The sequence below is a fragment of the Sorex araneus genome, chromosome 1 (genome assembly GCF_027595985.1).
Source record: "Sorex araneus isolate mSorAra2 chromosome 1, mSorAra2.pri, whole genome shotgun sequence".
Lineage (NCBI taxonomy): Eukaryota > Metazoa > Chordata > Mammalia > Eulipotyphla > Soricidae > Sorex > Sorex araneus.
In genome coordinates, this window is record NC_073302.1 from 230684013 (window position 1) to 230708995 (window position 24983).

Sequence of the window (24983 nt, forward strand, 5' to 3'; positions counted from 1 at the left end):
ATGTTTTCTGGAAATTCCTAAAAATTTAGCACAATGGAGCCATAAACATATACATTTGTATATGTATACACACACTTCAGATATAGAAGATACATATCATATAGACTTCTCTAAACCATTACTTTGACACTGATACATTTTAAATATAGATGGAAATAATGTATAAACAGTCATATTTTGTTTTAAAGTACAAATAAACTGAAAAACGTCTATGCTTCCTTTCCTTTGTATCTTGATACAAAGAAATACATCAAACTCAGTGGTGTGATATCATTCCTGAGACCATCTCCTTGCCAGATGATGAAGAGCATCAACTCCATCGTCAGTTGAAAGGCTTGCAAAACCAGGTGTCTTAATAATACATATTCTTATCCCACCAGCCTGCGGTGGTAAAAACAATGTAAATTAGAAATGGAGTGTCTGTTGAAGTAGATAAACAGAGTCTAAAAACCAAATTAATAAAAAATTTAAAAAAAAACAAAAAACAAAAACCAAAAAACCCCAAATTACTAGTTGGGGTCTGGAGAGATAGTACATGGCTGACCCTGATTTGATCCCATCACCCCATATAGTCTCCAAGCCCTGAATGCAGGGAAAGGTAAGCCATGAGTATTATTGGGTGAGGACCCCCTCCTCCAAAAAAACCCCAGTTTACTACTTACTTCCTGGGTAAAGTCTAATGAAAAGTTTTCGCACTTCATCATACACCCAAATGAGGATGGCATGTGGCACAGCCACGAACCAATACTGAGGCCTAGAAGCAGAAGGGGGAGCAGGTGAGTCTCAGTGTAGCAAGAGGGAAGGCCCCACCTGAACCAATAGGCAGAGTTTTCCCTGCCTTACTGGAAAGAGCAAACTCATTAGGCCACACACAACATAAAGCTAGAATGCTTTTTATTGAGTCTGAACTGTGAGCACTTGAAACAACATCTGTCTTTGAAATGACTTTTGGGTAAGGGGGAGAGAGAGAGAGAGAGAGAGAGAGAGAGAGAGAGAGAGAGAGAGAGAGAGAGAGAGAGAGAGAGAGAGAGAGAGAGAGAGAGAGAGAGAGAGAAAGAGAGAGAGGGAGAGAGAGAGGAGAGAGAGAAGAGGAAGAGAGAGAGAGAGAAAGAGAGAGAGGGAGAGAGAGAGAGAGAGAGGAGATTCCAAAAACCTATTTCCTTTTCTTGGAAAGCTAGCAGTTCAGAGCTTCTGGTTCTCAGGGAGGGGATTTAGTGTCATTTCTTGGAAGACTTTAGGGCAAGAACTAGAACACTGATGCTTGTCTGTGACAGCTCAGAGGGACTCACCGGAGCATGGTGAAATTCAGGGCAGTGATGCTTCCCAAGCCGTAAGATAGGATCAGTGCAATGATGATCTGAGAGGCTATCCCCACCCAGATGACTTTATTTCTATAAAATAAAAGCAGATTCTGAAATTTGAGGCTCCTGGAACCAACTACCAACCAGTTGGAGTCAATGCTTTGCACATCCTCAGCAAAGCCCTTACCATCAGGCACTGAGCCCAAGGTTAGGTTAGCTGTTAGGTTAACAGGGTTAGCTGTTAGGTTAGCTGTGGGTAGTACCTGAAGAGGCCCTGCTGGAAGATGGAATTTCTCCGAGTTTTTCTGATGATCAGATCAGCTATTTGTTGAATCATGATGCCAACAAAGAAAGCTGTGTAGCCTGTCCATTCTAGGTACTTCCTTTGGTATCTCGTCTGTCAGTGGATAGAAAAAGGAGGCTATGAGGCCCTAGATGAGGAATTCAAGGAATTTCCATGCAGTTCTCATGATTGCTTTTTTTTCCAGTATCACCAATATTGATTGAGAGATGATTACTTCCTTGGGTTTGAAATGGAACAACCCGCCGCCCCAGCCCCCACAATTGCCTCAACTCTCTTTAATGAGGTGAGTAGGAAAGATGGTAATCTAGCTAGTTTGGCCCAGCTGTAACTATGTTGATTGATAATAATCTCTTACCAGCTACAAATTGAATGTAGAAACTGAGCCTTGGCACCCAACCTGATGTGTGAGGCAGAGTTCTGGTAGGAGTCAAATGGTATAAACCCACCCCAACCCCTAGGCCCCAAAGCTCTGCTTAGAGATAACCCCTTTACTCATCTCATGAAGCCATCCTGGGGAATAAAGGTTCTGCACCAGCCAGGGCAAGAAGGGACAGGAGAGAGAAGCACAATGACAGCGCCTGCCTCTCACCCATTCTTGTCCGTAGCTGTCTTCCAAATCGTTCACATGGTCCATCTCCCACTCCACCCGTAAGTTAAGGAGGTTGCTGGGCCTGAAGCCTTCCTGTGCGTAGACAGTGAAATACACTACAAAGGCTCCCAGGGCTTGCATGAGTCCTGAGGAACAAAAAAGATGAGAGGCCAGGCTGATAACACCTTCCAAAAGGCCTGTTCTCACCTCCGCCACCCACCCACCCTGCAGAGAGTTCTGACTGTGACTGGAGGAACCAGTGTGTGGTCTCATGGAACACCTTAGACACATACCAATGTGCAGGTAGGAGTAAGTGGCAAGTGGCTTGTTCACAAGTCTGTCCCTCTTCTTGTGACGAGGCTTCCTATTCATGATGTCACTTTCTGCTTTCTCATAAGCCAAGGCAATGGAGGGGATCTGAAGGGAGAAAACGTGAAGTCTGACCCTGAATAGGAGGTGCTGCTGAGGGTCCAATATGGTTATAGCAGGGGCCTAAGAAGGAGACAGACTCTGGGTGGTGTTGGGGGAACTTGGAACTGGTCTATCTCGGTGGCAGACAACAACAAGGTACGTCTGCTGGGCAGGATGCTGTTCCATTGACAGAGCACATGCCTTGCATGTGAGGCCTAGCCAGAGGCGCAGCACCACTGTGTGTATCTCCCCACCCACAAATTCACCTGCTTTTATTTGTTGTAGTACTTGGGAGGGATCACACATAGAGTTCCATGCCTCGCATTGTCTAAAGCAAGATGGTGAGCCAGGTTTGGGAGAGCGTTCCGGCAGCGTTGGCACCATCTTGCCTGCCTCCATCTGCTAGAACTCTGCTAGAACTCTGTTCTCTATCTGCTAGAACTCTTAGACAGAGCCACTTGGCTGGTTCTGCCTTGCACCATGTGCTCTTGTCAGCAGCTCTGTACTAGACAGAGCCTGACCCTGACAGCTATGGCAAGCAGTTCTTACTGGAATGTTTTGCAAGATTCGGATAGAATCTGAGTCTGGGGATGACGTGGGCTGCGCAGATTGGAGGCAAGATGGCGTAGATGCCACCCGAACCCGTCGTGCTCTCCCGATCTCACCTCACCATCTTGCATGCAGCTCAGCACTCCAAGACACGGAACTCTATGCATGATCCCTGTTGGAACTCTACACATGATTCCTGATGGACATCACCAGTTGATTTGCAAGATTCGGACAGAATAGCGTTGGCGAGGCACAGAGAAACCACAGAAACCATGGCAGTGGCCGCAGTGTCACTACCTGTCTTGGCCAGGCTGAGTTGCAGCGCTGTCTGACATAGAGCCCTAGTGGCAGTGCATGCAGTGGCTCGTCCACTGTAGGGTGCTGTCAGCCAACCACCGGGTCACCTGGAACTCAGCAGGTGTTCGACCTGGCACAGACCCTCCACAATAGGGTTCTGCTCTGCCAGCTGCTCAACAACCTCCAGGTGCACTCCATCAACCTCTAGGAGGTCAACCTGAGGCCACAGATGTCCCAGGTGCTGCCCAGAAATGCAGGCAGGTGCGTGTTTGCCAGTGTGCAGATCGTTATAACATGCCAGTTGACCAAAAGCTTACATTTGGTAGTCTGGGAACACCTTTAAAGGCAATTAGAGGCTGCCCCCAAAGCCTCTGTCCCTCTCAAAGAGCCCAGCAAGCTACTGAGATTATCCCGCTTGCACGGCAGAGCCTGGCAAGCTACCTGTGGTGTACTCGATATGCCAAAAACAGTAACAACAACGGTCCTCATTCCACTGATCCTGAAAGAACCCCCAGTATGCCATCGGGCTACACTAGCATGCAACAGGGACAAATGGAGGCGTTACTGGCGCCCACTCAAGCAAATCAATGAACAATGGGATGATAATGATGATAGTGACAGTGCTTGGGAGACTATGCCTGGCAGTGATCATGAGCTAGTGTCTATACCTGAATTTATCAGGCGTGAATCCAGGCCCTCATACATGCTAGGCATGAGCTCTATCAGTTGAGCCAAATCTCTGCCCCCTCCATCTGCTTTATAGCATCACCACATGTGGGTAGGTCTAATGTTTCTTAGAAGACCCTTGTTCCTCTGGATGATTTCCGCAGCCAAGCTCTCTCTCACTGAGGCCACTGGGCCACAGTGATTCTCTCACATGTGTTCCATGTGGAGGGAATTGGGTTGACCTCCAAACTTCCTTATACACCAGATCTGGGCTAGAGAACCTGAATTTCTAACAAACTCACTACAGAAAGAAAAGAGTATAAGAAGTCTAGAAACTTGCTGCCTGCTTTTCTTATCTCCCTTCCTCCCTCCCTCCCTTCCTGCCTCCTCCCCTTCCCTTAATCCCTCTCTTTCTCTCTCCCTTCCTTCCTTTTTATTTTTATTTTTTGGGGGTTTGGTTGGGCCACACTAAGCAGTGCTTAGAGTTTACTCCTGGCTCTGCACTCAGTTATCATTCCTGGTGATGCTCAGGGAGTCATATGAGGTGCCTAGGATTGAGCCCAGGTTGGCCTTGTGCAAAGCAAGCTCCCTATTCTCTGTACTGTCTCTCCAGCCCAAGCCTAGAAATTTTCTGACTGTAAACTATTTGTTTCTTTGATTTGTGAAGGCATCCAACTCCCTGTGGAGTGGAGAGAGCTACCTTGGGTGACAAACAGTAGAGGACACAGCAGTTCAGCCTGCCCCTGTGGGAGCTCACTTAGAGGTCTTTCACCTATACAAGCTGAGCCAAGTGACTATCACACAGCTTCCATTCCCCTTTCTTCCCCTCCCTCCTTCTCCCCCTCCTTCCCTTCCTTCCCTTTCTCCCATCAGTTGGGAATCAAAACCAGGACCTCCTACGTAAAGCAAACTGCTCAGCATATGCCACACCTGACCCACATCCCTGACCCTACAAGGTTTTCTTAAGTGGACACAGAACAGACAAAGTGAGGGCTTGGGTGATACAACTGAAGGTTGAAGCAAGACTTTATAAAGTGTTTAAACAGCACCTAGTGTTTAGGTGGGGCTATTATCATCTCATACTCTTACTTCACACAGGAGGAAGATGGGGGAGGGGGCCCTGAGTCATCACTTTATCCTCTGGGCCCAGAGGGTCATGGCAGACTATTTTTTGTGAGTCTGAATCTTCTTCCTCACACTTGACCTCCACACCCCCAAACAAAAGACAGGTTGCTCAAGTAGTGAGTACATGCCTTGTGGGTTTGAATTTCAAGATTTCACTCTGGCACTGTTACCCTGAGCACCACCACCTCGACAGCAATAAGGAATTGAGAAGTATCAGGTGTTCACATGACAGTTCGAGAAGTTCTGATGGAGTCCATCTCCTGACGATGGTGACTGGGGTTTACATTGCCTGATAGTTGCCAATCTCATTCCCTTTGGTGCTACTCACTATGTCTGTGCCCAGGTCGATGAAAAGGATGGTGATGGTGCCGATGGGAAGAGGCAACCCCGCTGTGATGTAAATCAGGAAGGGGCACAGTTCAGCGATGTTCTTGGTCAGTGTGTAAGCAATAGTTTTCTTTAAGTTGTCAAAGATCAGGCGACCTAGGTGAAGAGGTCATTCCTTACAGGGATTACTTTCTGTTCCCTGCCCCAGGAGATATCATGTGAGCCCTCACTTACCCTCCTCCACCCCTGTGACTATGGATGCAAAGTTGTCATCCAGCAGGACCATGTCAGCTGCATTTTTGGCGGCGTCTGAACCTGATATTCCCATGGCAATCCCTATGTCTGCCTTCTTTAGCGCAGGGGAGTCATTCACTCCATCTCCTGTCACTGCAACAACTGAGTCCTGTGGGAATACAGTGAGAAAAGGGGAGTGAACAGGTCACAGGTGTCTCAAGGAGATACTCTGAGACTGTTCTGGAGAAAAGAGAAAGACAAGGAATCCCAGAGAAGGAAGAACCAGCTCCAAACCAGTTGTTTCCCTAAACTTAAATTCAAATTTGTACAGGCATGAAGCATTTTGGGTTTGATATCTCTACCTATACATTTTTTTGCACTCTGACAACACAAGTTCTCTGGTGTATTCATCAGTTCTTTCCTGACAAAAAGACCTCCAGGAAGCAATGAGCGAAAGAGCATGGGGACCTCTTTAGAGGTAAGATGTGAGGGAATGAAGAAGTCAGAGCCAGTCTCCTGAAAGCTTTAAAAGATACTCGGTCTGATCAAGACCCACTTCTTACTTCATATTCTCCATAATACAAAACAGGAACAGAAAACCTTTCCTTGGCATTGTGTCTGCCTACCTGCCTCTGACAGCCTTCCACAATGATTAATTTCTGCTGGGGAGATGTTCTGGCAAAAACAATCTCTGGGTAGTTGGTTAGGAGTTCATCCAGTTGTTCTGGGCTCATGTCCTTCAACTCAGTTCCAGTTACCACAGCAGCTTTTGCATCCCTAGAGGGGCCAAAGGAATTGTGAGATCCTAGGACTGGGTTGAAACAATGTTCTGGTCTAACTTTGACCTTACCTGGAACCTGATATCTTTGACCCCAAAACCCAAAAAGTGGGTCATGGGGGTTGTGAATACTGGAGACACTCTGGGGACTAAAAGTTGAGGCTTACTTTCTTCTATCATAAAACAATAGGAATGAATCAAGTGGCCTCCCCTTTCTGGGTGAGAAGTGATATTTCCTAGGGCAACACTTTACACAAGAAGGTAAAAGAATCTGTTGTTCACATGTTTTAGGGTACTAGAGTTCAGTTTAGTATCAAAACACATGTTTTTTGCAGTTTATATAACTTTGATAGCATGTCTGTTATGCAATAAACTAAAAAGGGAGAAAATTTATTGATATATTCTTTGAGGAAAACTCTTGTCCGTTGACTCACAGTAAGGTTTTTTAAATGATAGCATGTACAGAACTATTGTATTTTTCTGCTAAAACTCACTGCGTTAAAGCACACTTGAGTCTCTTCCTTGGTGCACAAGGCCAGGTGACATCTGTGCACTGATTTCATCCCACTAACTGCTCCTCGAGCCCCCGGGCCCCTCAATTCTGTGTCCTAACTACCCTAAATCTTCAAGGTCTTATTATGTTTGCCAGGAGTCAGTATCTTCTTCTCCCCTTCCTATAAAACACTGAACACCTAAGCTTCAAATCTCAATTTAAATACTCAAGTACTAAGCATTGCATACCCTTTCTTTACTTAAATATATATGTATATACATACATGTATATTTAAAATTTTGAGATTTTTTGTGGTCAGTCTATTTCTCCTCTTCTGTTAAATATTGCCATTCTTGAAAAATTATGGGACTTTCTAAAGTTTTGGTAAGAAACATAAGTAAGATAAGAAGGCAGGAGTACAGGAGTATGTGACCATGAGCTAGGGATGATGATGAGGATAACTGAAAAAACTCAAGAAATAATACCCCAGTCTCTCCTATCCGATGAGTGATTCCTAGACAATTATACATAATTCTATTGCTTTAGAAAAGGTAATAAATACATGAAAACTCCAAACCTTTTTCCCTAGGTGATTGATATTTATGCAACAAACCCTAAGTCTGTAACTGTCCAGTTTTCACTTGTTGCTGGGGTATTAGTTTGTTACCTGACAGCTCAGGATCTCTAAAAGGCATACATGTTTGGTAAACTAGAAGAGGGTTATTGGTCTCCCATTTCTCCTGCATGAGTGAAAGTGTGATGAAGCCAATGATCATTTGTTTTCAAACTGAGACTTTGGAGTTTCAGGCTCACTTAAAGGAGCATCAGTTCAGGTGTTCCTTTATTACACTTACTGCACCACAGTGTGATCTTATTCTTCACTCTGGGTAGATGGAAAGCTCCACAAATACGGTGTCTAGAAGGTTCCTGCTAGGTTCTATGTCTAGCACAGTACTTGGTGTAGTTGGCACATAACAATTATTAAAATAATTAATACAACAAGAATGAATGGTCAGGTGACTGGACCAAATGTAATATGAAAAAAATTAGGAGACACAAGGAAAAAAATTTTAAAAAGACTCTGCAAAGGAAATTTCTATTGTGTTTACTTCCAGAAAAAAAGCATGTTTAATAGTGCACATTATGCTGCCAACTGACTAGATAAAAGCTACAGATGGAGACTGGAAAGTAGAAAAAAGTTAAGGAACCTAAATATCCCACATTACACAGTGGAATCAATGGAAATAACTTCAAATTATTTCAGTTTTTTCCACTGCACTCTAAATTGGATACTTCAATTTTCAAATATACTTCAAATGGGTTTTAAACTTTTGGGGGGCTTTTTGTACCACATGCAGCATTGCTCAGGGCTTACTCCTGACTCTTTTTCCATGAGCGTTTTGAGAATTTTTCCAAACAATACAGCTATTTCTATACAAAGCCACCAGACCTTTTGCATACTGTAACAAATGAAAATATAGAACCACTGGAATCTTTGAGCATGAGTTTCTTTTAAGTTGTTTCTGTGCTTACCTCTTGTTAACTTGCTCCACAGAAATATTGAGGCGTTTTGCAATGTCTTCCACTGTCTCACTATTGGCTGAAATGATACCGACACTCTTGGCAATGGCTTTGGCAGTGATTGGATGATCACCTGTAACCATAATAACCTAGATCACAAACAATGAGAAAGGAATGTGGTCAATGAGGAACTTAGCTGGACAATTTTGGGGCAGTTAAATATTGTTTTCTCCACTATGACTGGGTAGAACATAGTTAGTGATTATTGTATTTTACCCTCTTGATCATTATTTTTTTCTTTAAATTTTTTATTGAGTCACTGTGAGATAGACCCTTACAAAGATATTCATAATTAGATTTCAGTCATATTGTATTCCAACACCCATCCCTTCACCAGTGTACATTTCCCAGAACCAGTCTCCCCAGGTTCCCTCCCATCACCCCCCTCTGCCTGTCTCTATGGCATGCACTTTCCTTTTCTCTCTCTCTCTCTCTCTCTCTCTCTTTCTTCCCTCCCTCCTTCCCTCCGTCCTCTCTCTTGGGCATCGTAGTTTGTAATATTGATATTGAAAGGTTATCAAGAATATCCCTTTACCTACTTTTAACCCTCAGATCTTGTGGTTATCAGATCAGCGTGATCATACCCAGCTGTTATTGTTATACTGGTCTTTCCTCTGACTTGATCATTCTTGATCAGATTAAAGATAAAACTGTTTGTGAAAGGCACTATAATCCTATTGAACCTATCTTTGCTTCTCAGCTTCCTGAATTCCCCCTTCTAACATTAGAGGAAACTTTGCCCCATTGTTGTTACCAATTTGTGAAAGGGCTAGTGGGTGTCTACTTGGACCAGTCTCATGCAGCTTCAGTAATCTTTATATTAATATGATAGTGGACTCCATATTTTGGTACTGCTATAAAGAATACAAATGTATAATGAAAATATTAAATAACACATTATTTTACTCTCTCATAGACTAGAACAAGATGTAGTAACTTATGGCATAAGGGTTGGAACAGGAGCCTTTACTCACTCTGGTTTTCTCAATAGACATAATCCTTTTTGTTATGGGACAGGTATTAAAATATTAATGTGGTGAAAGTAGAGATAAAATAAATCATATTTACAGATACCTAAAGCCTATGTCCTATGATCAAATATTTGCATGGAAAGCATAAGCAGAGGATTTCTGAGGTCATGAAAGACTCCTACCTTGATCCCTGCACTCCGGCACTTAGTGACTGCATCGGGCACAGTGGACCGGGGAGGGTCAATCATTGACAAGAGTCCCACAAAACACAGGTTGGAAGTTGGAAAGTTCATAGTGTCTATGTCAAATGAGTAGGTTTCTGGAAACTCATCAAGTGGTAGGTAACGATGACAAAAACCTGGAATGAATATGAATTCCTGGGTCAAAGGAACCATGATAAGAAATGATAGCAAGGCAAAGACATTTTTATATTCACTATTAAACACTTCAGAGTATACCAGAACTTTTTCATTCCTTCAATTTCATTATGTATATTGTTGTTAGGAAAGACCAAAATTTATCCAAAAAACAATTTCCTGTGTAACAAAGTTTTCTAATATATTCTAGAGGTGGAAAGACCAAAAGTAAGTGAGATTCTTCACTTTTGAATATGCTTCACTTGAATAGTAGGAGGACTGGAGACATGGAGAGATAAAACATAACACCATGAGAACAGCTATAATAGAACTCTGCTTCAGGGCCTGGGGTGTGGGAAGACTCAGTCAAAGAGGTCATGTGGGAGTCTACTCCTGAGAGAGGAGTTGAGGAAGAAAGGGAGTTTTTTGTTGTTGTTGTTTTTTGGGGGCTGTGTAATTTCAGGCAGATAAAACGGTTGGTGCCACTGCATAAATGAAGGAATAACCCAGGGTATCCCAGAAGTGGTACAAGTTCAGTGTGAAAACCAAGTATGAGAGAAAGGCTGCAGGAAAATGGAGAGGAACCATTCCTAAGGAGGCATGCTGCCTCCCTTAGGCTGAGGAAAAGGGAACACCTTATCTGGCTCGCCTTCCAAGGTAGAACTTTCTTATCATCCTTTATATCAAATTTGTTCTCTTTATAGCCCTGCTTCTTTGCACATTTTAGTAAATACAGCTAAACATGAGGTTCCTCAAATGACTCTAGCGAGATGGGAATCAATACCACATACGAAAGAGATTACATGGAGTTTGTGGGTAATTTAATGCAGAAAACATTATTATCTTATTTATCTATCTTACCCACTTCACAAAATCCTTTAAAAACACATTACAGATTCTTCTATTGGTAAGAACTAACATATTCTTACCAATTGAACCCTATTAACCATGAATTTTGGTTACCTCAAATTTATCCTTCCATAGTTTGGAGAAACCGTTTTGTCAACCCATGTTTGTCTTGACCAAAATGTTCTGAACTTCAGACATCACCACCAGTCACCTACTACAGAATAGCTCCTAAGACATTTTATACCTCTCATATCCCTGTCTCAGCTACCAGCTGTGTTTTAATTCCCCCTAATTATGATGGGGAAGCTTCATCTTGTTTGTTTGTTTTAGGGCCATACCCAGTGGTGCTCAGGGTTCACTCCTGGAATTACTTGGGGGACCATATGTGGTACTTAGGCTTGAACCCAGGCTAGTTGCATGTAACGCCAGTGCTCTATGTGCTGTACTCTCTCCAACCCTTGTGTTAATCATCTTTGAAAACTAACTTTTCTCCCTAATTACGTTCTAAATCTTAACCACTTCTGCTTCCATTTGGTATCTCATATAGAACCCTGTTTTACATTTCTTGGTTTAGATCAAATTTACACCCTCTTTCCACTGAGTAAAAAGGCAATTTCCTCAGAAACCCAGGATTCTCCTCTCAAGCAGCTGCCAAGAATGATCCTTTTGAGAACAAGAACAACCAGTGTTGGTGTGGATGAGGGGAACAAGCAATCCCCATCCACTGCTGGTGGCAATGTTCAGTAGTCCAACCTTTATAGAAAAAAATAAATATTTTTCAAAAAAAGTAAGAATTGAGCCTCCATATAGCCCAGCAATTCTGCTTCTTGTTACCTACCCCAGGAGCCCAAAAAATCTATTTAGAAAAGACATTTGCACTACTATATTCATTGTGGCACTATTTACAATAACCAAAATCTGGAAAAAACTGGATAAAGAAATTATGTGTACACAATGGTATACTACTAGGCTCTGAGAAAAGACAAAATGATGCAATTTGCTGCAATGTGTATCGAGTTGGAGCATATCATGCTAAATGAAGTTAACTAGGAGGAGAGGGACTGACACAGAATCATTGCTCTCACATATGGGATATAAGAGACATAGTGATGAAATAACTAATGCCTAATGGCAACAGAACTTAAAAACTGGTCAACAGAGCTGATTTTATCATGGGTAGGGAGTGGCAGGAGGCAGGTTGAATGGGAGTGTGGTGGCCAGACAATGATGGAGGAGAATAAACACTTGGTGGAGCAATGTTGGAATGTTGTACACATGAAACCCTACCAGTAAAATTATTGTAAATAATGGTTCTTAAAATAAAAAGAATTATTCTTTTGGAGGGACTGGAATGATAGCACAGTGGGTAGGGGTTTGCCTTAAATGCGGCTGACCTGGGTTTGATTCCTCCATCCCTCTTGGAGAGCCGGCAAGCTACTGAGAGTATCCCGCCCACACGGAAGAGCCTTGCAAGCTACCCATGGTGTATTTGATATGCCCAAAACAGTAACAACAAGTCTCACAATGGAGACATTACTGGTGCACACTAGAGCAAATCGATGAACAAAGGGGCTTCAGTGCTACAGTGCTTCTTTTGGAGACACTAATTCTGATCTGTTCATTGTTGCAGAATCTTGGATGACACCCTACTGACTACAGAATAAAGCCCAGCTTTCAGGAATAAGGTATATAAACCCTCCGTGTCCTGGTCTCCTTTCTGTATTCCCAGCCATGTTTTCCATGTGTCACCACCTCCACCTGCAGCACTGCACACAGACTGGCTCCCACACAATCTGAGCACACACCATCTCAATTGCACCTTTGAGCTTTAGCCTATGGAGGTGCCAGGACTGTGATTACTTATTTCTTCAAATACTGTCAAAGTTCTCTTCACATGTAACTCTTCCCATAAAACCTTCCCCATATTTCTTCTCCCTGCTTCTTTCTCTGGAAATGACCCCCAACTCTTGGTGGAATCAAATCTCCTGCGCATGTTTCCCATGCTGGCTGTCATGTTCTGTTTTCCTGGTGCATGTGGAAGCCACAATTGCTTTATAGCTAAACACAGGTCTCACGTCATGCCTTAAGCTAGCACAAAGCCTCCCTGATAGGTAACCAGGAGGGTTCTGTCATGACTGCTCACCGAGCACACGCTCCCCTAAGCCTCCCAGCTCCATGTAGGCAGTGTGGAAGGCCTCGGCAGTGCTGCGGTCCAGAGGCTGCTCCTGACCGCCGACCATGATGGTGCTGCACTTCTCTAGGATCCGCTCAGGAGCCCCTTTCATCACCAGAAGGAAACGCCGGTCAGTGGGGTCATCTGTCTCATGGATAGAGAGCTGCAAAAGGGCATGTATGAGTTAGGACAGCCTACTGCCATCTAAGGGTGCCCTCTTCACTGCAAAGGACCTGAACTGTCCAGCTCTTTCTAGTAATGTGCCACAAACAAGAAAGCAGTTGCTTTTCTCACTGCTCTACTTCTCTGTAAGCTATAAAGGAGGGCGCTCTAACCTCCTTCTTTGGTGGCCAAGTAGTACACTGGATGGAGATTTGGTCTTAGCCTATAGGAGTGCCTGCATTTGAATCCATATGAAGGGGAGTCTATATGTCACACAGAACCTGGCTGCTGTAGGATGCAGATGTGACATCAGCCCCTGGAACCTTGGGGACCCGCCAAGCAAGGATGTCTCAGATGCCCATGAGGGCTCTGCTTTGTGTCATGCCCTGTTGCTACCTCACTGTTGTGAGCAAGAACCTTACACACCTTAGCAACACTGAGCTCAGGCCAGTGTGAGTGCAGCAGGTGCTCCTGTGCTTCGTCTCCATACAGAGGCAGTTTACTGCTCAGAGGTGAAGAAATGATGAAGGTGTCTAAGGCAGCGTCTGCTCTACAGTATAGGCTCAGTATATCCATTAAAGGATAGGTATCAAGTTTTAACACCAATATTAAATTGTAAAATTGTATGGAACTCTTCTTACCCCTTGAAAGGGGCTTTATAAGATGAGTGTTTGGAGAGAATATGCAAATTACAAAAGTTCTATGACTTTGAGTTTATCTGTTGGATTCTAAATTAACAACTGTTAGATTTGGGGATATCAGAGATGACTGGAAAAAATTAGAGGGAAAAATAGCTAGTTGATTTCTTTCTATGACTAGTAAGTACACTGAAGAACAAACCACAAGGAACAAGGAAACTCAACCACGGAACCAACTCAAACTAGAACCCAAACTAAGATGTAAACCAAATTCAAACTCTCTTATTATTCTGATATTTTATCATGATAGGAATTTCAACATTTAAAACAGAAGAATTCTCAGTGCTTACTGATTTAAATGCCTCACATACTGATTATTTAATCCCCTAAACTCACTAATGTTCTGGGCACTGTCACTATTGTGCTTTATGAGAGGGAGAAGTCTTGTAGGTAACAGGGCTGAGCTGGGACTTGAGCTCAGGCCAGCAGTCTCCCGAGTCTGTGGTCTTAACTGAGTAGAACAGACAGGGTGACATTTTAAATTAAAAACACTGTTCGTTATATAAAAATTGATAAAATATCGGCCAATTTTTCTAAGACAAAAAACTATAAAAAATATTTCCATGGATACAATCTAAGCTTTGGGAATTGTTACTCCAAGATCAATGAGAAACAGACTTTCCACTTTGCTTCCTTTAACTAATAGATATTCCAGAGGTCTCCCAAAGTTGTGACACCTTTTGTTTCATCTATGGATGTAGATTATGTGCCATCTAAACAGCTTTAACACCATCCAGAGAAGTTCTTGGGCTCTTCAGCAGGAAGCATGGTACCCTTCCCCTTTCCAGTCCTAGATCTGGGAAGCTTGCTTGACATAACAGGTGAGACTCATAGAATCTGCTTTTTCTAATTTCTCACATGCTGAGGAAGCACTTCACTGCTCACCACAGTGGATGCAACACTAGCAGGGATCTGAGCTGGTCCTACTGGGAAGCCCACACAGTCTTGCTCTTCAGAGCACTGGCCTCTGCTTCTGTGACACCTGATCTGGCCATACACCTCTGAAATAATGCCTAGACCTCAGTTTCCTTATTCTCTACCCATCTGAAGAGTGGTAGAGAGTTGAATGATTTAATAAGTATAGCAATCAGAACATACTATTGTTATTCTATTATGTATAATGTGAATGTATTATGTGTATGTATAATTTCATGTATTTTATGTGTAATATATAATATTACCCATTGTATGTAATATTATATGTTATATGTAACATGAATACCTGCTATGTGTAACAGTATATGCATAGCAGTATGTATAATAATTGTTATACTGCTCTCTATAACTGTTATGTGTGGGTGATCACCAGGAATTTCTACGCAATATGGTAAAATGAATTATCCTATTTATGTTCTTTAGTGTCATGCAAAGCCAAGTAAGGAGGCCTTGCTCAGTCTTGTAGCACCAGCAGACCTCACTGAGAAGCACACTTGCATCTACTGTTCATTTGTACTAATACCAATTGACTGGTATTGTTCACCCCAGGCCTGAGGAGCTACAGGTAGCAGGGATGAATGTTGCCTCCAACCATCTTCACAGAGGGGAGGTTCCCCCATATGTTTGAACTAACAGATCTGCTTTGGTTTCTGCAAAAGCAATCAATATACATGGACTAGTCTGTGTGTGGTCCCTGCAGTAACTCCATTGTCCTTTCACTACCAATTTCAGGCAAAGGAAGTAGCTGACAAGAAAACCTGCTCTGAATTTACGGAACCATGTGGAGGTGTGCAGGTAGACACAAGATACTAGTGATAACAGACCCAGTTGTGAGAAAAAACTCACCTGAAATTTGTTGGTTGAGTTAAAAGGAATTTCAGCTACTTTTCGATTTCTTTTTCTTATTTCCATCACATCACCCAAAATGACTTCTGAGAATTTCAAAAGAGCAGTTTCTGAGGCATCTCCAACTACAACTTTCTGAGATTCAAGAGAAAAGCAAATATTTGTGGTACATAATCTTATTTCTATGTGATTTCCCCCCAGTGAACCAATGTTTCTTGACTAAGTTTACACCCAAATTTGAGGTACAAACCGATTGAACTATTAATAAAGGATTTGATATTATGATAAATGTGTTAAATGGTATGGTACCTTATACTGGTTTTACAGAAGTTAAAAAAAAGTCAGACTCCAGGAGACTGTAGGTTTCATGGAAAAGCAGATGACCCAGGTCTGGAAAGATGGATTACTGATACACAGAGTGGCAGAGAAGCATTAGAGCTAGAATGCTTAGGAGGAAAGAATACAGAGGAAGACATGTGCTATAAACATTGGGAGCAAAGGAAATACAAAGGTAGAATGAAAAATGGTTCACCTGTGAGCAGGCAGATCTCTCAACTGGAGAAGCAGATACTAGAGAAGTGAGGACCATTTTTAATGGAAGTTAGGTTAAACTTTTTACCTAATGCAGTATTTTAGAAAAACTAGTGGGATACTAAAATGATTAGGGAGGAATAAACTGGAATCATGAAGCTAAGAAAATGGCATAGTTACTTATGTGCAAAGTTTAGTGATACTAGAAATATAGATAATAGAATCAGAGGACTTAGCGACTCACTAGATATAAGTAAAATATAAAGTTTAAAGATGACTTCCAAACATTTTGGACTGGGGATAAGAATAAAACAGTTATGTCTTAGAAAAATAGAGAATGTGGGAAGAGATCTTGTAGGCAGGTTTAAGTGGCAACTACAAATTATTATATTTTTTTGGAGAACCTCTAAGTGATTTTTTCAAAATAAAAAAATCCACAGGTAGAGGTCTGTTTGTAGAGTTTTGGTGGGAAAATAGAACTGGATATAAGGTTTTGAAAGATAGATGAAGAAGTGATTGGTCAAAAGAGAACAGAGAAGCTGTCTTATAAAAGCTAACAAATATTTGGAAGAAAAAGAATCTATAGAGACAGATGAGGAATAGAATCTATAGAGACATATGAGGAATCCAGGGAAATACAGGTTCTGAGAGAAAAAAAGAGAGAAAGGGAATAAGAAAGAGGTGAAATGGAAAGACAAGTGAAGGAGAGAATGAAAAAAGTTAGTGTATATTATAATATTCAGGTCCATTTAGAGTTCTAATTGCTGCCAAGAGGAATTTTCAGTCTGATTTCCATCTGATTATAGCTTAAACATCAGTGACTTTTAGAAAAATTTTTTGAATTTCCATTTAATGGTAAAGAAGGTAGGAAAGGAACTTGAAGTCATAGTACTTTTCTGGAATGAGAATTTTGAAAGATGGAAGTCCACATGCTGAGAATGTCTAGACAGTGCTGTAATTTTTCAGAGCTATAAAAGTGAAGAAACTCTTCTTCTGGTATCATCAGACTCGATCTTATCAGTACAGATGCTACTCAACTGGAGAGACTAACTCAAGTCCTAAGTTGGAACAAAGAATACAACCATTTCAAAGTGGTTGGGATTTAGAACCTGGAGTGCTGGAGCTGTACCTTCATGATGGGGACATTTTCTTGTCCTGGCTTGAACTCAGCTCGGTTACACAATGTTATGATCTTTGATAAGGAGACCCAGGTTCCAGAGCTTTGATCAAAAGTTTGATCTGAAAAACAGGAGAACAGTGGCTGCTGCGGGGATTGGCCTTCTCCAGGACCAACTACTCTTAGACAGAGCCACTTGGCCGGTTCTGCCTTGCACCATGTGTTCTTGTCAACAGCTCTGTACTAGACAGAGTCTGACCCTGACAGCTTTGGCAAGCAGTTCTTACTGGAATGATCTTCACTGGTGTCAGCCACAAATATCTGATGGTCAAACCATAGATGGGCCACAGTCATCCTGTTCTGAGTCAGAGTACCAGTCTTATCTGAGCAAATGACCGAGGTGGAGCCCAGAGTCTCAACTGCCTCCAAGTTTTTTACCAGACAATTCTTCTTGGCCATACGTTTTGCTGTCAGAGAGAGAGTCACCTGAACAGAAGACAGAGAGAAACTCTGAGAGAATAGCCATCTGGAACTTGATCCATCAAATGTCAGGAGAATTGGAGTTGGGACAGTTGGAAGTATATCAAATCAATCAAGTTGACTTAGTGGTTGAGAAGCCACTAAGAAGCATACATACTGCCCTTCTGAATTAAACATGGAGTTTTGTCTCTTCTTCCCTTGAAGAAAATGACCTGAGAGCCAGGTTTGCTTGTGAGGCCAGGTCAGTGCTCAGACGTCATTATAAAGGAGCATGGGCTGTGTGGCTTTTGACATCCAATTTAACTGTATATGCTTGCTTGTGAAAGAACTTCACTTGCTAATCTACAAAATTCAGAAGCATTTCTATTCATTTTAAGAGCTTTGTAATTTTAAATTATTTAATTAATTTTTTGGTATGTATTCTAGACCACATCCAGTGGTGCTCAGAGGGCCTAAAGCAGTGCTTAAGTGTTACTCCTGGCAGTGCTTAGGGATCATGTGGTATTGAGAACTGAATCTGGGTCTCCTGAATGCAAATAATGTACTCTAACATTTTGTGCTATTCCTATAAACACTTAAAGAACATTTCCTGAAAACTCCCAGATCCAAAGGGTTCCTTTGCCTCCAATTTATTACTGTATGCTCGAGTCAGAGCTGATGTGTCAAAACTCTTGCCTTTATTCAGGACACAGAAGACTTTCTGCATCTGTCTGGAGGTCAATGTGGTCCCCATATATATACTGATAACTCTATCCAGTCTCCCTTTCATAGGTCCCACAGCACAAGGGGGAAGAAGGGATTTTTATTTTAGGGTGAATTAAATGGGTCCTCACTAAGGGACACATAAAGCTTAATTGGGGGTACTGGGCAGGAATGGGTAGAATTACTTTGCAGAAAAGACTGGGAGAATATGAGTGTGTATGTGTGTGAGGGAGGGTGTGGAGGAACTGAAGGAACAAAATATGTAAACAATATCTTAAATATCTTGTTATAGAAATGTCCAAGAAAATTTTTCTTTCTTTTTCAGAAATGTGGAAATTTGGGGAGGGTCTCAGACCATCTAGAAAACTTGTAGATGATTGTTACTGCTTATTTTAGGAGAAAAATTACATGTCTCTTCCAAATGGATATCATGAAAATAAGAAGTTTCAAGGACACTGAATTTGAATGTTCCCTTTGTCTAAGAAATGGTCTATTGGGACATCCTGTGTCTTGTCTCTGAGGAGGAGAGAGTGAGGTTCTGGAGAGGGAGGTGGTTTGACTGTGATGGGAGCTCATCCAACCAGCAAGATGGTCTGTACTTATGGATTAGGGAACCAGCCACCTGACAGCATGACTCACAGTGACAGTGGCCAGGAGACCCTCAGGCACATTGGCCACAATGATGCCAATGAGAAAGATGATGGAGTCCAGGACTCGATACTTCATAGATACTGCAATGATGAAGAAAAGGACGCCGATGGAGACAGCAACTCCCGCCACGATATGCACAAAGTGCTCGATCTCAATGGCAATGGGGGTCTTCTCATTCCCCACTCCTGAAGCCAGGGAGGCGATCTGGCCAATAATGGTGCGGTCCCCTGTGTTGATGACCATGCCTGTCGCAGTGCCTACAGGTGAAGTAGACATTTTATTCTAGGGACCTCCACTAAAGAAGAAGACAGATGCACAAGGCTCTCTGGGGTGGTTAAATGACGCTTAGCACACAAATTCGAGATGATAAATCATTTCTCTAGTCATTTTGATTCCATGTTGTCTCTGGGAGAAGCATTGTGGTGTGAAATGCCAAGAGACAGAAACCCAAGGCCCATGGGGAGGGAAATGATGTGGATGGGGTTATGCTGACAATAGGCTCACCTTCCAGACAGGTGGTGGAATAGAAACCAATATTCTTGGATTCCAGGGGGCTGTCATGGGTGAACTCACAGGAGCGGGATTGGGGCTCAGATTCCCCAGTCAGAGATGAGTTATCTACCTAGAAGGAATGGGGAAGGCTTCTCAGGATCAATCAAGGTGCTCCTGGCCCCTTACTAGAGACCAGAAGAGACCTGAGAAGGACAGTAAGTTCTGAGTACAAAGCTGAGGATCCCCTGATGTTTACCTTACACCCCTGAGCATACAGTAACCTGATGTCAGCTGGGATGCGGTCCCCTCCTTTGATCTCCACAATGTCTCCCACCACCAGCTGCTCTGCTGGGATGGTCTTTTTCTCTGAGTCTCGGATGACAAGAGCTTGCTGCAAAAGAAAAGTGAGAGGATACCTTAGGTCTGAATACTGCTGCCCCCACAAACTCCAGGAAGAGTGTGGCAGAGGCTACCCCTGACTAGAGCAAAAGAGTGGAACAGAAGATTCTCACTTGGGGCCTGGGGATGTTAACAATGTTTTGATTTGCTTTTGATGGGGACGAGCTCATGAAGATGTGCTTAGAAGCAGAAAATGCCTCCATGGACAGATAGGGCAAAGTGATAGCCCTTTCCCGATAGGAAAAGCAACAATGAAGAATGAGGGATCCTAGTTGGATGTCAGGATTGGGATGAAGGGCTGAGCACAGGGTTGGATAATATTGCTCAGCTTTTAGAGGGTGGAGAGGACCCCTCCCACTTTAGTATCTAACGAGGCATTCTTTCCACCAGAGCCAGTGGGCAGAACAATGTGGGAAGAGGGGAGCAGGGTTTCTCCACTGGGAACACTTGAGAACCACATCTAATAAGACTTAAAAGTGGAAGCAAAGTTAGTCTCACTCTGGAGCAAGAGTACAGAGAGTAAGGCACAGGTTTTTCATGCTGTTGACCCCAGTTCAATCCCTGGCACCACATGTGGTCTCTTGGTACTGTTGGGAGTGATTTCTGAGCACACATCCAGGTGTCGCCCAAGACTTTGCTGCAGCCCTCCAAAATTCACAAAGAATCATAGATCAACCACTGTTGCAACAGAGAACATTTCTGAGCTTGCATACTTTGTTTCCAGAACCACAGAATCACACAGGCTGACAAAGAGCTGTCACTATGCCACTCTGTTTTGACTAAGCACTTCTCTAACCCTAAGAAGCTTATAATCTTAATATCCCAGAGGAAGAATGAGAGGGAAGGTTAGAAAGATGAAGTTACTCACCCATACTCTGCCAGACTTCTCAGCCACCCAACAGCAGGCACTCTGGAGAGTGAGCCCTCTGCTCCAGGCCCACCTTCTCCTTGTCTGGTGTGTCCTCCCCTGCAGTCATGTAGAGACCTGGGGTGACTACTTACCTGTGGAATCATTTTGCTGAAGCTGGCCATGATGTTTGTGCTTTTTGCCTCCTGGTAGTAAGCAAATATCCCAGTGAGAAGAACCACCAAAGCCAGAACTGAGCCCAGATAGACCTGGAGAGGAGAGATGGATGTGAGCCAGGTCTGAGGCTGCAACCTCAGGAAGTCAAGACAAATGAGACTGAGTCCAGGTGGAATTTATAGGCAAAAAAAAGTATCTTTGAAGGTGCAGAATTTTGTAATATCAAAGGATATTTTTAGTTTTGCAGCACCCCCTACAGTTCAGTTTTAGGGCATTTCCTGGTCCCAGTGATCAGCACTCATGCTGTCCTTCCTCCACTCAGTGATCACTCATCTGCTTCTGTCCCCACTGAATGTTCTGCTCATTTCACATCAAGGGGATGAAATAGCAAGTTCTTTCCATCTGCCTTCTTTTTATAGCACTGTGCCAGCCAACTTGGTGTTGTTTGGTTCATAGTCATCAATGTGAAAAAGCTTTATATTAAACATAGAGAATTGTTTTGGGGGAGAGAAAGCACAAAATGCTTCACATAGAAGTATATTTATTTCTTCATCTATGAATTTAAGAGAGCTCTTGCTCTTCTTAAAATTCATGCATATCTTGCCTCTGAGATATCAGAGAGTTTGATATCTTTTGTATTTGACTGCTGGAAAGATTTCATCAAATCTGATGATGAATCATTTCATCAAATCTGAGAATAATCAGTGAGCTTTTTTGGGAATTCTGACCTAAATTATGCTCATTAAAGAGATCACTTTGTGGTCTGTTTCTTCCCTATTCTTAATTTAGCAAAACCAAGGATATCCCAGTTCTTACATTGTCCAGCGATGAAGACTTATCATTGGCATACTGAATTCCATATGCAATCCAACACAAGATCGCTCCTATCCACAGGAGAATGGAGAAGCCCCCCACCATTTGTTTCAGGAATTTGATGATCTCTGGGGTCTCCTTTGGAGGAGTGAGGGCATTGGGTCCATCCCGAGTCAGGCGCTCAGCAGCTTGGGTGCTGGAGAGACCCTGAGAAAGTAGAGCAAAAATAGACAGAAGTCAGACCTTTTTATTCCTTGAAGTGAGTGTCCTGCAAGCTGTGAGTAGGAGTTACTAGGTCCAAGAAAGCCAGAGAAAAGTGAACATCTCCATATATGTACTCATTTATTTTTCAAAATGGTCCCAGAATAAAGACTCTTACTATTACCCTTCCCTGACAGATGTGGATTTGGAGAGTCACCGTCTTGGAAAGAGCAGCTGCAGTCCTCACCGGGGAGCCAGCTCCAGAGATACCCCACCACGCTTCTCTGACATATGCTAATGCTAGACCAAGAGAGCAGCCTCTTGGCTCAGAAAGATTCTGAAGAACAGAAGCTACCAGCCAACTTAATGGCAACATATTTACTACCAGAAAATCCTGTCTTGAAACTTCTAGAGTGTATGGGATAATTTCCCATCCTTAAGCCTGTTATAATTTTTGCTTTCTTATGTGTTCACAGTTCTAAGTTTGTGCTCATAGGTAGAGTTCTGAATTCCACTGGTGAACATGGTACTACTTCCTCATAAATGTCTCTTGGTAAGCAAGCACCCCTTTTCCAGTCTAGTACATGAGGCCCCTTCTCCTTAGAGTCCTGTACGGTCACTCACAGTGTGTTTTATTCACACTGTCTTTAATGAAGAGACTTGTGTGAATGTCTTTTCTGCCTAGGATGTTGAAAGCTACTTAAATTAAGAACACAGATTTATTCATTTTGCTGTATTCATTGGGCCCAGTTTTTTTCAATGGACGAGGCTCAAATACTTCTAATACTTGGCTTTGGAGTTCATCAAATTGGTATCATCATTCCCACTTACAACTTACTTTCCCAAAACCCACATTGATGTTTCTCAGGCTGTTGGACATTTCAACCAAGATGTTCCAGAGACATTTCAAATAGTATAATTTCATTTCAAATAGTATAATTCAAAATAAAATCTACTCTTTTCTCTTCTTTTCATTATCCGCATCCTCTGGGGCCTAGTTCATTATGTGCCCAAATTTCCTTTCACAGACTACCATGTTAGATGGGATTTACCTGAACTCTGACATGGCAAAAACTTACCAACTATTGAGTCTGTACTTAATCTTTCATCTTCCCCATATTGCTTTTGCTGTCCTTTTGTTTCAGTATTGAATAACTTTTCCACTATTCTAAACATTTCCATTTACTAGAAGATTAATTTTATGAAATTTCCTTCTTCTGAAACATTGTGTCCCTCATAAGAACTATAATCCTTATTCCTTAGTTAATGTGATAGAAAAAGCAACAGTGTTACAAATATTGTCAACATTTAGCCCTTTTATAGCTGTAATATTGTGGTTTACAAGAAATTCATAATTTGTTCTTTATAAAAAATTTTTGGCTCATGGCAACTTAACAGTTTTGGCATTTCCTAAATGTTGAGAGTGAAAGGTGTATTTTTTTATGTCAATGAGGTAACTTTGGGGTAGAAGCTCCTAAGAATGGAGGCGAGTTTTCATGGTAACCAGCCTTGTGATTATAATGCTGGAATTTTAATTCTTACCCTGAGGTGAATTTCAATTGTATTTTATCAAGACATTAATCAGCCATGCCAATGTAACAAAACCTCCATCAAAACCTGAAAAGAGAGACTTTGAAGAGCTTCCAGAATAGTCTACCATAGAGGCAGAGGGTGGGATGGGATGGGGAGGGGGGATACTGGGGAAATTGGTGATGGAAAATGTGCACTGGTGGTGGGATGGGTGTTTGATCTTTTTATGACTGAAACTCATGAAAGCTTTGTAAGTGTTGCTCATGGTGATTCAATTAAAAAAAGAGCTTCCGGGTCTGTGAACATGTAAAGATTTGGGGTACATAACATAGCTGGAGAGGGAACACAGAAGCTTTGTGCCTATATCTTCCTTCCTGATTCTCCTCCACTGGCTGTTCCTGGTGTCTTGAAGTGGAGGGTGATCTCACAGACTGACATCTGTACCCAGATAATCTAAAACCATCTCTATCTGAGTAGATGCTAGAATTGAGTTGAAATTTGTTGAGTTTTTGATGCTCTGATGGTGTCTGAAAATTGTTTGTTGATGGAAAGTCTACATATACACTCAGAATTAGAACACACTCCTGTCTCTCTTCTCCAGATACACTAGTCCTGGAACCCCAGTGTGCTCCCCAGAACATTCTGTACTTTCTGATTCCTGAACACTTGGCCATTGTGACTCTGAATCACCCTTCAATGCCCCAGTTCAAACCCTGCACATCCAGGGAGCCTCCAGTCACTCTGGGAACAGTCTCCTGCTCTCTTAGCTCATCATCACACTTCTGTTTTTCACAGAGATAATATTATGGAACTTTTACACATGCCTGTCTCCACTCCGAGTGGTTACTCCTAAGGCCCGGAATGTTGGCTCTTCTCTGCCTCTCTCAGAACTAGTCTACTATGTCACAGAGGGTTTTTTGGTTGATTTTAGCAAACATGTTCAGATCCACTGATATCAAGACATCAACTCTTGAAACTTGAGATTGAATTTATAGAAGGAGGCTACAGTTTTGAGACAGGAGACTTGGGCCACATTTGGCAGGACTCAAGACTTACTCCTGGCTCTGTGCTCAGTGATCACTCTTGGTGATGCTTGAAGGATCAAACTGGGGTCAACTTCCTGCAAGGTAAGACCCTTAACCTTTAGATCATCTCTCTGGTCCTGACATGCAGGGTTCTGACTCATTCTATACCCTTGAGTTTTAGCCCTGGCTTCCCTATTCTTTCCAGGACCACTATACTTCATTGACCAGGACTAAGAGCAACTTCTGACCAAGGCTATGAGGAAACCTTCAAACCTTCCCTCAGACATTGGAGCTTTTCTGTCATCACAGTTAAAAGCAATGTTTATGGGGGAGGGCTGGCAGGGAGGGAGTGCCAGTTTTGCATACAGAAGC

General features: G+C 42.5%; 1 protein-coding gene across 1 annotated transcript in view; it reads right to left on the minus strand.

Annotated features, from left to right (window-relative positions):
* Positions 1 to 276: 276 nt before the first annotated feature.
* Positions 277 to 24983, minus strand: part of ATP12A (ATPase H+/K+ transporting non-gastric alpha2 subunit) — a 160713-nt gene continuing 136006 nt past the window's right edge. Inside the window, exons 11-30 of the mRNA XM_004604512.2 lie at positions 21859 to 22062; positions 21021 to 21134; positions 19876 to 20010; positions 19632 to 19749; positions 19116 to 19384; positions 17582 to 17780; positions 17307 to 17416; positions 15647 to 15781; positions 12975 to 13167; positions 9809 to 9984; positions 8608 to 8744; positions 6430 to 6580; positions 5804 to 5972; positions 5571 to 5725; positions 2488 to 2611; positions 2195 to 2340; positions 1565 to 1698; positions 1290 to 1391; positions 663 to 754; positions 277 to 381 (exon numbers count right to left, since the gene is read on the minus strand). Coding sequence (XP_004604569.2) covers positions 353 to 381; positions 663 to 754; positions 1290 to 1391; positions 1565 to 1698; positions 2195 to 2340; positions 2488 to 2611; positions 5571 to 5725; positions 5804 to 5972; positions 6430 to 6580; positions 8608 to 8744; positions 9809 to 9984; positions 12975 to 13167; positions 15647 to 15781; positions 17307 to 17416; positions 17582 to 17780; positions 19116 to 19384; positions 19632 to 19749; positions 19876 to 20010; positions 21021 to 21134; positions 21859 to 22062 — 2892 coding nt within the window. The 3' untranslated portion in view covers positions 277 to 352. The remainder of the gene's footprint in view (positions 382 to 662; positions 755 to 1289; positions 1392 to 1564; positions 1699 to 2194; positions 2341 to 2487; positions 2612 to 5570; positions 5726 to 5803; positions 5973 to 6429; positions 6581 to 8607; positions 8745 to 9808; positions 9985 to 12974; positions 13168 to 15646; positions 15782 to 17306; positions 17417 to 17581; positions 17781 to 19115; positions 19385 to 19631; positions 19750 to 19875; positions 20011 to 21020; positions 21135 to 21858; positions 22063 to 24983) is intronic.